The sequence below is a fragment of the Gracilinanus agilis genome, chromosome 3 (genome assembly GCF_016433145.1).
Source record: "Gracilinanus agilis isolate LMUSP501 chromosome 3, AgileGrace, whole genome shotgun sequence".
NCBI lineage: Eukaryota > Metazoa > Chordata > Mammalia > Didelphimorphia > Didelphidae > Gracilinanus > Gracilinanus agilis.
In genome coordinates this window covers 256765204-256779980 of record NC_058132.1, presented here as the reverse complement: position 1 = coordinate 256779980, position 14777 = coordinate 256765204, and the positions used below count along the sequence as shown (strand labels likewise).

The 14777-nt window shown below is 34.6% G+C and overlaps 1 protein-coding gene across 1 annotated transcript; it reads left to right on the top strand.

The window, feature by feature from the left end:
* Positions 1 to 357: 357 nt before the first annotated feature.
* LOC123241456 lies at positions 358 to 11209 on the top strand. The gene is made up of 3 exons (XM_044669101.1): positions 358 to 462; positions 1195 to 1254; positions 10754 to 11209. The coding sequence occupies exons 1-3, from the start codon at positions 358 to 360 to the stop codon at positions 11207 to 11209; spliced, it is 621 nt and encodes a 206-aa protein (XP_044525036.1).
* Positions 11210 to 14777: the final 3568 nt, after the last annotated feature.

The following is a 14777-nucleotide window of genomic DNA, read 5'->3' as shown; positions in this document are numbered from 1 at the left end:
ACATAGGCAAAGGGGTGGTGCTGGAGAATGGGTGGTGTCTTCTCGTGTCCTTTCTTTGGGAAGAGAACAAGTTTAGGCTCGTCCATCATAATTTCACACCATTCTATTTTGATTCTTTTCTTGATTTCTTTTATCTTATTGTCATGTATATTGTTTTCCTGATCCTTCACTTCACTTTTGATCAGTTCACATCTGCCTTTCCACCCTTCCCTGAACTCATTTTTGCTTGTAGTAGAGTGATATTTCATGACAGTTATGCAGCAGAATTTATTAAGCTATTCTCCAATCATCGATATCTATGTTGTTTCTCCTTCTTTGTTAACACAAAACATGCTGCTTAAATTTTTTGGCGTTCAAATGACTTTGTTATCATCATTGCTCTTGTTGTTGGTAGTAGGAGTGACCTCTGTGGAGTCAGTGTCTAGCTACTCCTTTCATCTTCATACATGTTTATATCTCTTGGTAAGTGTGTCATAATATTTTATGCTTGGATATTTTCTCTCTAACTAAACTGTAAACTTCTTGAAGACAGGAACCTAAATTATGGGCCTATTCATAGAGGATTCAGTATTCAGCATGCTGGCACAGTGCACTGAATACGCTCAATAAATGTTGACTGACTATTTCCTAACCAGAACTTTGTTCCCTGTTTTTAATCCCACCTAGAACAGTGCTGTGATATTTGCTTTCTTTCGTATTATGGTATTCACTGTGTGTGTCATAAAAATTTACAAGGGTGTAAATTCAGCATGTGGCAAAGCAGTAAGTTCAGGCAAATGGGTTTTGACTGGTTCCACAACCTGTCATGGATAGTCCATGAACATTTAACTGAACGTCCTTATTGCATACTAATTATTTCCACCTTCTAGGCCTCTTTCCAGGCACTTTGCAAGTTTGGGTCATTATTGATGGTTGTTCTTTGTTCCATAGAATCTTGAAACAAAGGCAGCTCCCTCAGCCTTTGACTGTTAAACCTTGTAAGCAGAGCATCTAGTTACAAGCAGGGGTTGTGGTCGAAAGTGCACTTCTGTCCTCCGTGACTTACTAAATAATGTAGCTCCCAGAGCTAGCAATGAGAGATTTGCTGGTGTCTTGTAACTGCTATCAGGAGACGTATGTCCATCATGCTTGATGTTCATTAGGTAGATGAGATCAGTGAGTTAAGGAACTGTTAAATTTGTGTTTTCCTTTAAGAGACACATGACTGTTGTAGCTGAGTCTCAGGACAGAAACTTGACAGAAAAGACCACGGCGGTAAGATAAGCCTCTTACAAATATGTGAGTTAATGGATTTTTTTTTTAAACTAGCGTTCCTAGTGAGCTGCCTTATCCTGTTTACTTAATGATGTGAGTAAGGACATAAAAGAAAGAAACATAAATAAGTTCCTTACTCTTTGCTTGTTTTTCATGTATATGAATTATGCATGCATGTTAGTCATTTCCTAGAAAAAAATGGAAATGTTAGATAGAATTTTGGGGAGAAGGTTTAATGAAAATACGTTTCAGAATTAGTAGAAACAACTGGGTTGGCAATACCTGATGCTATGACAACATTTAGGATGCTGTTTTTTACATTGAAAACACTGTTCCTTAGAGATTTTAAAATTATTCCTTTAAATTAACATTAGAGAAAAACTCAGCATCTAAACTGTTTTTTTTAAAAAGCTAATTAAGTTTACCACAAGTGAAGATTAGATCTATTAAGCCATATTTTCTTAGTTCTTTAATGGATAAAACACATTAAATTAATAGCCCCTATATTTTCCCTGTAAGAAGTACTTGTGTTTCAGTGGCCAAGGACATTTTTAATGAAATTGTTGGGATTTTTAATATAAGAAAATGTTCAGAAATGCAAATTTTGAAAAAATGGGTTCTTTTAATGTCCTAGTCCTAATCTATGAGGGTAGGGGGACCTTGCCTAGAAGGCATGTGTTACTTTGCTTCTGTATACTTCTTCCCAACATGCAAGATTTCCCAACCCTCCCACTTTCTGTGGGTGACAAGACCATAGGTTTTCCTGGCTGGGTATCTGGCTAAGTGACAGCCTAAATTTGGCAGGTTCTTGGAAACCTTTTGTTTGGCAGTTTGAGATAGCCAACAGCTTGTTGATGCTAAAGTGCCTTCTCTTATTCTCCTCTCTTATATTCATTCCCATCCTGAGACATTTAAGTCCAATTTAAAGGGTTTAGTAAATAGCTATGACTTCTTGGTAGATTATTTATTCTGTCAACCATGTAACTTGCTCCAGCTGCAGATGAAAAGTTATTAAGAGTCCTACCCAACCATATCTTTTGACTTCAGTTTGATTCCTTCCTCCCTCTACTCTGTGTTGGATTAGAAAGATTTTTAAAAATTCTGTATGGAAGTTTATTTTTTTCATTCCATTAAGAGGTTAAATAGGTAGAGATCTGGATAATTGTTCATTTTCCCATGAAAAATAAATTCTAAAAAATAATGAGTGACCACTTTTGAGCCTTAATTGGAGGATCTCATTTATGGGTATTCATGAGTTTTCTGTACCTGAAAGAAACAATTTCAGCAACAGACAAATCAAGACTGAGAGTCAGAAAGCCAGAGAAAAGACAGAAAAAGAGAGGGGAGGGAGAGGGGAAAGGGAAGGGGAGGCAGAGAGAGAAAGAGACAGACAGACAGACAGACAGACAGAGAGAGACAGAGAGGCAGAGAGAGAGAGAGAGAGAGAGAGAGAGAGAGAGAGAGAGAGAGAGAGAGAGAGAAAGGTCAGGGAGGGAGAGAAAATGAAAGTAAAAGGGAATGCACAGGGGCAGCTAGGTCACTCAGTGGATATAGTAGACCTGTATAGAGTCCAGGGGACCTGGGTTCAAATTTGGCACTTCCTAGCTATGTGATTCTGGGTAAATCACTTTATTCCAATCACCTAGCTCTTGCCCTTCCATTTTAGAATTGATACTTGGTATTGATTCTAAGAGAAGGTAAGAATTTAAAAAAAAAAGAAAAATTCGTCCCATTAGGCAATTATCAAAAGACATTTGACTCACTAAATGAGAACTTTTTCAAAGAAGAGTCAAACCAGAATTCTGCACATTTGCAGCACAGCAGGAAGTAGAGTGTGCATTGAGCTTAGAGTATATCCCCTAGGAAAAGAAGATATAAGAGAAATTTGGGGAAAAAATAGGGGAAAAATGCTCATTGTCTATTTTCATACCAAACATTGTCATATGTAAGCAATGTTAATACTATTTACATGATTATATATGAATTATTTAAGAGAAAAATACTACTAATATTAAAATTTTCTCCTTTGGGTGTCAGTTTCCTCATTCCTCCAACAAAATAAAAGGATTGGATGAGATTGCCTTTAAAGTCCCTTTTAGCTCCAGATCTGTGGTTCTATAAACCCATCTAAATCCAGAATACCAGGTCACTGCAAACCTATATCAAATAATACCTAAGAATTCTTCTCTCTCAAAGATGATCTCATTCTAGACATCTGGAATAATGTGAGGGTACTGAGAAAATTCTATAGGCTTGGAATTTCACATGAACAAGATGTGAAATTCAGCAAAATAAAGAAGGCTAATATCAGATTAAGTCAAACAGGGTAATAATAATGATAAAAGCAAAATATTAATAAAATGCTTTAAGATTTATGATTTATATACCTTGTCTACATTATAACTACACCTTGTCATTTGAAATGTAAAACATTTCATCGTGATAGAATTAGTTCAGTGGTGGCCATGTTCTTTTCTGAAATGTCTCGATTTCCATTAGCTAAATGGTTTTGTCTTAGTATGGCTTTTTCAGACCAGAAATTTCCTCCCATACAGACTCTACCCTTGTAGATAGGTAACACTTCTGTAACTGCATGCTAAGAGATCTTCCTGAGGCATTGAGGAGTTGATTAATTCATCCATGTTCACACAATAGGTATCAGAGGTAGAACTTGAACACAGGACTTCCTAACTTGAAGGCTGACCAATGGTACCAAACCCAAATAGAAAATGAGGCCCAATAAACCAATATATAATGAACCCAGCAGCAATATATTGACTTAGACTATTACATATTAACATCATCTATGTTCTATTGTACTTTATTTGTTAACTATTTCCCAATTACATTTTAATTGGGTTTGGGCTCTATTCAAGTTTTGCAGTTTTCCATACTGCTTAAGGACTTCATATTTGACACTTATGTTGCCTCCTTAAGGAAGTTTAAATAGAATTCTGCATTATCAAGACTCGAATGATCATAATAGCATTATCTGTTCATTCAAGTGTCACATGATTGCATGAGGTCATGAATTTTTACCTGTAAAATATATGATTACACTCAGGGAAAAAGGCATGATATCTTTAGCCTCCCTCTGTGGGGTTTACTAATCACTGAAAACAAAGAGATACTATAGTAAGCTGACTCTTTGGCTTAAGTTACCTTCCAGGTTTATACTCTGCTCAGGTAAAAAAAGAAAATGAATACATTATAGTTTGATGAAAGCATGAGCGAAATGGAAGATAAAAGGAGCAATGTATCTATAAAAAAAGAAAGAAATCAAATTAATTTGACAAAAATTATTTTAGCAAACTCATTTTGAGAAATGTTTAAAATAAAAACTAATGCCATATTCTTTGTAAATGTTTGCATGGAATCTCTCACCAGAACTCTATAACAAAATGTAGTAGATTTGAATTGAAGGCATCAGAAACCAGTTTTAAAAGTGAGCAAAGAATCATGTTTCATTCAAGTCATTCCTAATGGAAAATTTAAGTAAGTCAAATTAGAATAGGTAGAAAAACGTTTACAGACATTTCAAAAATCTTTTTGAGAACTTGTCTTTTTAAAATCTTTTAGGAAATATAACTTTGAGGAGAATCTAATGTTTGTTTTTTTTATCTCTTGGCCATTCTGATTTATCTGTGTGTATGAGCATGTGCAATATGGAGAGTTTTTGTTTTGTTTTGTTTTTAATGAAAGATTCATGTACATGAGTAGTTTTTTTCTCTACTCAAAGTAAGCTTTGCCTGGGAGGTCATAGGTAAAAGAGTAACTTTAAGAGCCTTCTTACAATAACAGTTCTTTCAGAACATAACTCAACCACCAAGGTTGTGAAAAAATGCCAGTCTTTGATACATTGATTACCTAGCATTCGACACAAGTCCTCAGCTGTTTAAAAATTCTCCCCATATACACCTGATACTGCCTCTCATGAGATACACTGATACTGGCAACAAGAAATAAAGTCTGAACTTTAAGCTCCTCGTGAAAGTCAGCTAACATGTATTTGTACTAAATTCTTTAGATTTTGTCTCTAAAAGACCCCAGTAAACAGCAAGGCTATTATATAACTTCTTAGGAGGATAAAAATGCCATATGTGCATAGAAGAAATAGACAATAGTTTGCTCCTTATAAGCAGGTGAATAACCTACTTCTTTATCTCTGGGATTGGGGAGGGGGAGGTTTATCGTTATTGTTATTTCACATGGGATTTTTGTTTGTTTTTGTCTCATATACCTGTAACATTGAAACCACTAGCCAATAGCCTGTCCATATTACAGGAAAGTGTTAAGATTTTGGAATCAATTTCATCTCAGTGAGTGTATCTGTAAGAGGAAGATGAATTTTAAGTATTTTCTTTTAGGTTTCCTGTTACCCCTACTCCTACATGCTTCTGTTGTCTTTCTTCTCACCTTTAGAGAACTGACTTGCATAATTTTTAAATTAAAAAACTAAAATGGCCAACAAAGACCCCTCAGAATTAGAGCTAGATGAGACTTCAGAGTTCATCTAAAGCTCCTCATTTTACATGTGAGGAAACAGAAACCTAGAGAAGAAATGAAGAGATTTGTTGAAGGATATAAATGTAGGAAATAGAAGGGATGGCATCTGCATCCCCTTTTATCTTTGCTAAGGTGTGACTTCACTACTATTAAATTGGGAAATACAATATATACCGATAGCTGTTTGATGTTCAGAGTAAAATGAAAAAAGGAGGTGGGGTAATACATTTTAACCCCATTTATAGGATTTTGAAAGAACTTGATTAATCTTTGAATTATAAATAAGGAATCTGCAAGCCACTTTTGTGATAATGAGGTATGGGACTTTAGGAATACAGGATAAGAAGAAACTTAATAGAAAATACTTAAGATGTATCCTTTTGGATAAATGATAAGATATTTAACAAGCTGAAAATTCCCACACAAAGTAGCAAAAACAAATCCTCATATCACCTTTATTCCCCAAATGTAAGGAAAGACTAAGTTACTTGTCCTCTCAGGAGAAAAACAAAATATCACAAATGACATATTAAGAATTTGTTCATTTCAAGATGAAATGGAATGTCACTTTTTAAATTACGGCCAAAATCCAAGAACCTGAGCTTCTGTCACTATGGTAACTACAATAATTCAGATTATAGCCTATCTATAACTTATGGTTGTAGAAATTTATTAGTAAGCTCAGAAGGTTAGGAGGCATATCCATTGCCAAACAGCTAGTAAGAGATAATAACTTCGACACCATTCTATCATTGGTTTAGAGATCTTAAGGACCTTAGAATTCTACCCTTCATTTTAAGTAAGAAGAAACTGAGACCTAGAGAAAATAATTGGCTTGTTCTTATGAGTCATAAGTGACAGAGGTGAGATTTGAACCCAAGTCTCCAGATTCCAAAATTAGTGCTCTTTCCACTGGAACACATTTCTAATTGCTACTAAGTTTTGTGTCCATTATCAAAAACTACTGAATGTGTTGGAGATCCTGCAGTTTTCTATGGGAATTAGCTATAAATGAGTTGTAATTGGATTTGGTATAAGGAGTTCTTATACTGATGAAACCATCTATTTATTTGAATCCAGTTCTTCCTGATTCTAAGTTCAGTATATTATCCATAAACTACATTGACTTTTGCTTTATATTCAAAATACTTTTAATATGTTGGTTATAGGGTAAGAGACCCTTCACAATCCTTGTGAATTAAGAGGCTCTTTAGTGTGGCCTATTTTTCATCATAATTGATCATAACTAGAGAGTGACAGCGATTATGTCTCTTTAGATAGTTCTAGGATGTGTTACAATCTCATCTTCATGATTGTTCTGGGGAGCTGACTTAATTACATTCAACAAGAAACAGTCATAGTGTTCAGAAGTAGAAAGGAGCTTAGAGATCATGAAATCCAAAGCCCTTGTTTGATAATCAAGGAAACTGAGTTTCTGAGAGATTAAGTCACAAAGTTAGTAAGCAAAAAGAGACATACAAGCTCAGAAAACAGGATTCCAAAACCAGTACTCTGTTTACCCTGCCACCACAAATGTATCATAGTTGAACCAAAGTTTAATTCAATGGATATTGAGAAAGAGGATATAAATCCAGGTACAACAACCTATTTTCATTATAGTAAACAATTACGGATTTACCAGTATAACTATTGAATATCCTTACTATATCACATCTTTTTGGCTGGAATGATATTTTCAAGGCTCAGTATAATAATTTTAAAAAATCAGTGCTTACATATGCTTAAAGTTTGAGGTGCCTTTAATAAAGTAGAGACTATTTTTGTTGTTGTGTCCTTTTAGTTGTATATGAATCTCTGTGACCCATTTGGAGTTTTCTTGGCAAAGAGAATGGTGTGGTTTGTAATTTCCTTCTTCAGCTCATCTTATAGATGATGAAACTGAGGAAAACAGGGTTAAGTGAGACTTTCCCAAGGTCACACAACTTCCCAAGGTCACACAACTAGCCAGATTCAAACTCAGGACGATGAGTCCTCCTTTTGTCCAAACACTATCCACTGTGCCACTTAGTTACTCTTGGCACATAGTAAATATTCACTGACTAATGTACTGACTGCATTGTATTTTCTAAAAATTCCTAGTATGTTTTTGTTACTGAATATTTTTATTTATTTTATCATCTATTTTTCCCCTGTGTCAAAACTTATGCTATGTTTTGATGAACTCTTAATAAATGTTTGTTTACTGACAATTGACTAGTAAAGCTTAGGTCAGGATAAAAGAGAAAAGAATATCCCTGTGCTCTTTAGCAGTCTCAGTGATCTGACCCAGATCCATTGGGAAATGTGGAGGTCATATATTAAGGAGCAGAGAATAGCAATGATTTGGGAAGTGAAGAAATAGTATTGAAATCATTTTAAGAAGCTTCATAGTGAAATAAAAAGAGCACTGGATTTAGAGGCATCAGACTTGGGTTCAAATTTCTGATGTCAAAAACTCCCTGTGTTACCTTAGGAAAATCTTTCATTTTCAATTGGTTCTCTGTTTCCTCATCTGTTAAGAGATAGGAATTAAAGTCTACAGCAGACCTTCCATTTGTAAACTTATGACCTGCTGATATCTGAGGGAATAAGTACTATGAATCATTACTGGAGTTAGCCACATGAAGTGGCATGTTATCAATGAGAGAGAGGGTGTTTAAATATAAAGTTATTTAGAGCCAAGAAGTACCACATTGTGTTTTCTACTGTCCACAGAAAGTTGTGACCTGGTAAGTGTCTAGAATATGTGCCAGCTGGTTATATTTGCATCCCTGTTGGTGTTAACCCCAAGATCATTGGATTTAGAGCTGAATGGTATCTTAAGACCATCTAAACTATATTCTCTCATTTTCTTCTCCCTTCTCAAAACTTTCAACCCCATTACTGACTGGAAATAACTTTTTCCAAGATTATCAGTTCCATGGTCTTTTAAAAGTATTCATCCTTCTTGACATATCTTAAGTTTCTATTATGGGTGAATACCTCCTCTTGCAAGACACTCTCTTTCCCCTTGACTTCTATGACAATGACTTTTCTTAATTCTTCTACCTCTCCTACCACCTATTTCCAGTCTCCTTTGTCAGATCCTCCTCCTTCTCCTCTTCCTAATCCTCCTTCACCTCCTTGTCCTCTCTGTCACTAAGCTCTATGTCTTCCACAACTGTCCCTTTAGACCTTGTCCTTTAGTAATCTTATCATCTTCTTTGTTTTTACTTTTCTTCTATTCAGGTGATGATACCTAGAGTTCCAGGCCTGGAGTCAAGAAGCTTTATCTTCCTGAATTCAAATCTCACCTCAGATATTAGCTTTTTGACCCTAGGCAAGTTGCTAAAACCCATTTGCCTCAGTTTCCTCATCTGTAAAATGAGCTAGAAAAGAAAAAGGCAAATTATCCAGTATCTTTGAAAGAAAACTCCAAGTAGGGTTATGAATAGACAGACATAACTGAAATGACTAAACAACAATACCCTACCATATATTAGGCATTTAATGTGTGTTGAATTGAATTTACAGACAAAATAAACCCAGAAACCTAGAGAGATGAAATTGCTTCCTCAGATTCACCCAAGTAGCAAATGTCAATGTCAAGATTGGAATCCAGGTCTTCTGCCTTCATTCTTTCCACTCTTCAGAGTAAGGATGTCATTCCCTTTGCCTTCTGCTGTTTTTTTTTTTCTCTTTCTACCATTCCCTTTGTCCATATTCAAGGCTGGCTGGGAATCAGTATTCTCATTAAAAACCCTTAAGAGGTCACTGTTGCCAGCTGTGAGAATGAATAAGCCATTCCCATGTTAATACGCTCCCTTCTGCAGTCTCCTGGTACATGATATACAAAATTTACTGACATATGTTGTTAAATTCTTAACATATGCTGATCAATTTTGCAAACACAATTATCAGTTCTGTTCTGTGCCACCATTTTATTGTGAATATGAATAGAGGTGGTTGATCTATGTGATTTAATCAACAACATTATGGTAGTCACCTATTAAATCCTCAGAAGGTTCCTCATTCATTTATGGGAACCTTTAGGTAGATACTGGTTTGTCTAATAGGTTTCAAGGGCCCTTTTGACTTGAGATAGAGCCTAGATTAGATAAATTCTTGAAATTCCTTCTATAGAGGTCTTACTCTGGATAAATGTGTATCCTGGAAAGGACACTATTTTAATAAAAAAGCATCATCCTTCAAGACCAAAGTCTACTTAGTAAATGTATAAACCCTTGACCTCTATAATGCAACTCTAGGATAGAACTGAAAACAGTTTGATTCTGACATAGACATAGAAAGTCAACAAAACTTCATTTCTTGGTGTTCCTCAGCTATAAGCCATAGAAAACTATATGTCTTCCTAAATGTTTTTTTTTAATCTGGGCTTGTGGAACAAGCTAGGAGGTAAAAATTTGGCAAGATTTAACTCTGTCTTGCTCTGCTATAATCTATGTTCTACCAAATTACATGGGGGAAAAGAATCAACATATATCTAACTGGAGTCATTTGGACACTTAGAGATAATACTATTTTTATTTTTAAATTAAGGAGTTTCCAGTAAGCATTCATTCCCAAAGGAAGTCTTGGAAGTGTTGCAGACAGGAAATGAAACTTTTATTTTAGTCTTTGGGTGTTGAGTTTGTTAAATGGCCTCTTTCCCAGAACATACTTAACAATGAGTGAAATGTGTCCAATTTTCCACATAAATTATGAGCTGTTTTTCCATAAAAGGACAGGAGGAGGAAGTAGCCCTTTCCGGCTTTTATTTACTCTATGTTAGTGCTTCTTGACTTGATATGCTTTTTAGAGTACCTGCCTGCCCCTTAAATCTGACTGATTCCAACATACTCATAATTGTCTCAAGTTTTTGGGAATAAACAAACAGGTCATTGTGGGATTTTAGCACAAAGTCCAGTCTCTAGGAACCTAGAACATAGGGTTTTAAAAGGGATTAGTGTACCCAGAGTCACATGACCTGACTAAAGGTTTCTTAACATTTCAGAACATCCTGGAGTCACCCAAGTATCCAATGCAGAAGGGCTCCCTTAACCTTCTGAAGCAGAAATGGGAGTCCAACGATGGCCAGAAAAGTGAATGTAATGTTGGGGGCAGCCGCTGTAGACGCTTCCAACCCAAAGACAACAAATTACTTGAGTCTGGAAATGCTGCAGATGCATCAACTGGGCTTTCCATAGCCCCCAAATTCATATCAAATCTAGGAGAGCAAAAGAAGGACATGGAATCAGTGTGCAAAATAGATACTGGACTAGATGGTGGCCAGATTGAAGTGATAAAAGAGGATATGAAGGGGGCTCGCCGCAGGATCGAGCACTTCTCAATTGCCCTGGAGGAGCTAAAGAGTATATTTGAAGCTCCCAGGGGTGCAGCTGGCCTGGCTGGTGGCAGCAAAAAGGTAAGACATTCCATTGTAATATGTAACCGGCAGGTAACCAACTAAATTGTCAATCACCCTGTAATCTATTTGGAGTTGTGTGCTTATTGCCTTGATTCCTTGATATGTGTCATAGACAGATTTTCTAGAGCAACTGTTTAATGCATAGGTTTCAAACATGAGGCCTGCAGGCCTATTCAGTCCATAATTCTCCCAAGTATGAATGAAAAAGATCACAAAGTTATGGGGAAATACTTAACAAAATAAAGAAAAATACCATAAAACATAGATAACAATACATTTTAAAATTAAGTCAATATGTGGCCCAGGTGGTTCCTTACGTATGGATTAGTAGCTATCTTTTCTATTTGAATTTGATTCTACTGGTCTAATGTAATGTGAGAAATGAAAACTTGCATTATCATTTGACCTCTTCCATGCCGCATTCCAACAGTACTCATCTCCCACAATAAAGACTCTGATGTGGCACCTAGTACTGTTAGTTTCTGGAAGGCAGGGTCAATGTCTCATCACTCTCAGTATCACAAACAATTAGCACAGGGTCTAGAATATAATAGATACTAAATAAACTTATTGATTAAAACGAAAGTGCTTAGAAAATGCTTGATAAATGTTTGATGAAATCAATGGTTATAGTCAACCTAGATATCAGTAATACTATATCTGTAATATTATATGTATGGATATGATAGTATATATAAAACACAAGTATTATATAAAGAGTAGGGATAGTATATATCAGAGAATTTGGGACAATAATTAAAGTCATTAATTAGAATCCTGTTTACATAACCCTGGTTGATGAAAGCTACCATTTTTTATTAATGTATTAATGCATATTCTTTGTGTATTACAATCATTACTTCCCTTCAGAAAGAGAAGTTTTGAATGTCACATGGAGATACACTCTACAATCTCTTCCAGTTTTTGATATATAATCCATAACTCAAGTATGTAAACATTTTCAGGCTTAAAAGAAGAGTCCCCTTTAGTGAATAATCTCAGAGAATAGCAATACTCCTGTTTAAACTATGATCTGATTATCTTTCACAATAGGAGTAGAAAAAAATATCCAAATTAAAAAATATGGAACACATACTGGAAAATATGGAAAATACTGGAACACATACACCTGGGACTTCTAAAGTACAGTTTTTGTTATAACAACTGATTAGAAATAAAATAATAGGAAGACAAGAAATTAAATGTCACTTATAAAATTAATGTAAATGCTTCTCTAAGATTAAGAATTGATGTTCTCCTCTCCCTGTTCATTTCTAAAAATGCATTACATCTCTCTCTCTCTCTCTCTCTCTCTCTCTCTCTCTCTCTCTCTCTCTCATCTCTGTCTTTGTGTCTGTCTTTCTCTCCCTCCCTTTCTTTCTTTTTTTTTTTTTTATCTTGTCTCTGCCTGTCTCACTCTCTCTTTATTTGGCTCTGTCTGGTTCTGGTTCTCTCATTCTCTCTCACACTTTTTTGCACAAATTAGGATTTGGGACTGGCTTTTATGATACTTTAGATTGTATTCATGATAGTTCCAGAAATTAGACAGGTAAACCAAGGAAGAAAGATTTTATTCAACTTATCTTAATTTGAGTAAGAGAGAAGAAATAGCCAAAAAACGGCAAAAAGAAAGAAAAAGAAATTCTAGAAATAATGGGCATTTTAATACAGTGCAAGCTTTCCTTGCTGCAGTATAAGTGCCTCAAAACAATAGTAAGAGAACTTGATCAGGTCTCTATAGGTCTGTGTTAGAATAGGAAATGATTATATACTATTTAAATGACTGATATTAGAACCCAGAACATACTAAAAGAAATGAGCAAAATTTTACATACTTGGCAGTACCATTATTTCACTTATAAAATGAAATTTTATTATAATGTATCATACTTTATTATACCCTAATTCTGAAGTATTTTGTCATGTTGAGTTAATGTTCTGAAAATATAAAACATGCAAGCATGCAAATGTGGCATTTCCATTTTCTTTTCTTTATAATTTTTAAAAATAATTTCCATATTATATATCAATACAATTTTAATATACATTTTCTGACAATTTTCAATCCATTTTTCTCTTTCTTCCTCCTTTTTCTTCCCACTTCACAAGAAGGTAGATAATATATGTTGTATATATATTATCATCATGATATATATATCCATGTTTGTCATGTTTTGAAACAAAACACACATTGCTTACACTAGAGAAAAATTTATGGAGGAAATAAAGTTCAGAATGGTATGTTTCAATCTGCACTTGGATTCTGTCTGTTCTTTCTATGGTGCATTTAGCATTTTTTAAACAGACTTGGAATTTAGAAACTGTTTTATAGAAAGTGAGAGTAAGGATGAGAGAATTAAGCTTGCTTACCAAATATGCCTTTATAGAAAATCCATATGATCCCTACTTATTGAAAATAAACCAGAGGGGTTATGGGAGAATTATCTTGTTTTCTCCCTACAGAAAATTCTTTATATCACATTCAGATATTAAGAAGGGGCTGTGATTTCATCAATGTCTATATTCTCCCCAGTGACACAGAACCCAACTTGCCTGCCATATTTTCATGTCTGAGTCTTGGCAATAGCCTACCTCCCTTAATCACTGGGGGTCTATCCAAAATGCCGGGACTTTCCTTGCTTTCCTTCAACATTCCAAGGACACTAATACAACACAAGTGCCCACAAGTTAAACTTCTTTTCTACTACATAATTAGTCAAGGCAACAAGGTTTTTTAAAGCATCTACTAAATGCCACACAGTGTATTAAATGCTAGAAATACAAATAAAAGCAAACAACAGTCCCTGATTTCAAGGAACTCATAGTCTAATGGAGAGACAACATGCAAAAAACTATGTACAGACGAGATATATTCAGGAAAAGGAAAAAAAATGGAGATAATTTCAGGGGTTAAGCCCTGTCATGAAAAAACATAGCAAAAATATTCATATGGAAAGTAGGATTTGATTTGGCACTTATTTTATTTTAATGATTTATTTAATTTTAATGAATTAATTTAATGAATTAATAAATATATATTTCATTAAAATTAAATAAATCATTTATATATATGCATATATATATGTAGAGAGAGAGAGAGAGAGAGAGAGAGAGAGAAGATAGAGAAATTTGAATGCTTCTTTTATTCAAGGTTCGTTCCTTACACCATGTATAACTTTTGTGACAACTCCTTTCTTCATCATTTTAAGTGTTTCCTCTTTCCTCAAATAAACATGGATTTGCTTGTGTGTGTGTCAGTGTCTACACTGACACACACTCTATATATATGACACACACATACATATATATATATATAATTCTTTACTTAAAGAGATTGTAAGTCTTAAAGATGGTGAACCATTATTTTTATCTTTGTATTATATAGTGAAGGCAGTAGAAAACATTCCAATAGGAGAAAAAAACTAACATTGTATTATGTTACCTCAATAAGTCATAAAAAATTTCAAGGAAAAAGAAGAACTAATTTTTAAACAGAAATACAAAAATGTATATTCATGATAATAATAAAAGAATAAGTACAGTATATTATTATTGGAGAAAGAAACTTTCAGAAGGATTGAGAACTTACTGAAAAGTTAAAATTCCAGGA

What these genes read in the sequence shown, in the direction of transcription:
- LOC123241456 (XM_044669101.1), top strand. Translation starts at nt 358, where the DNA reads ATGACTTTGTTATCATCATTGCTCTTGTTGTTGGTAGTAGGAGTGACC. An exon ending in ATACATGTTTATATCTCTTG is followed by an intron (nt 463 to 1,194) that starts GTAAGTGTGTCA and finishes TTTTCCTTTAAG; the next exon opens with AGACACATGACTGTTGTAGC. An exon ending in TGACAGAAAAGACCACGGCG is followed by an intron (nt 1,255 to 10,753) that starts GTAAGATAAGCC and finishes TTAACATTTCAG; the next exon opens with AACATCCTGGAGTCACCCAA.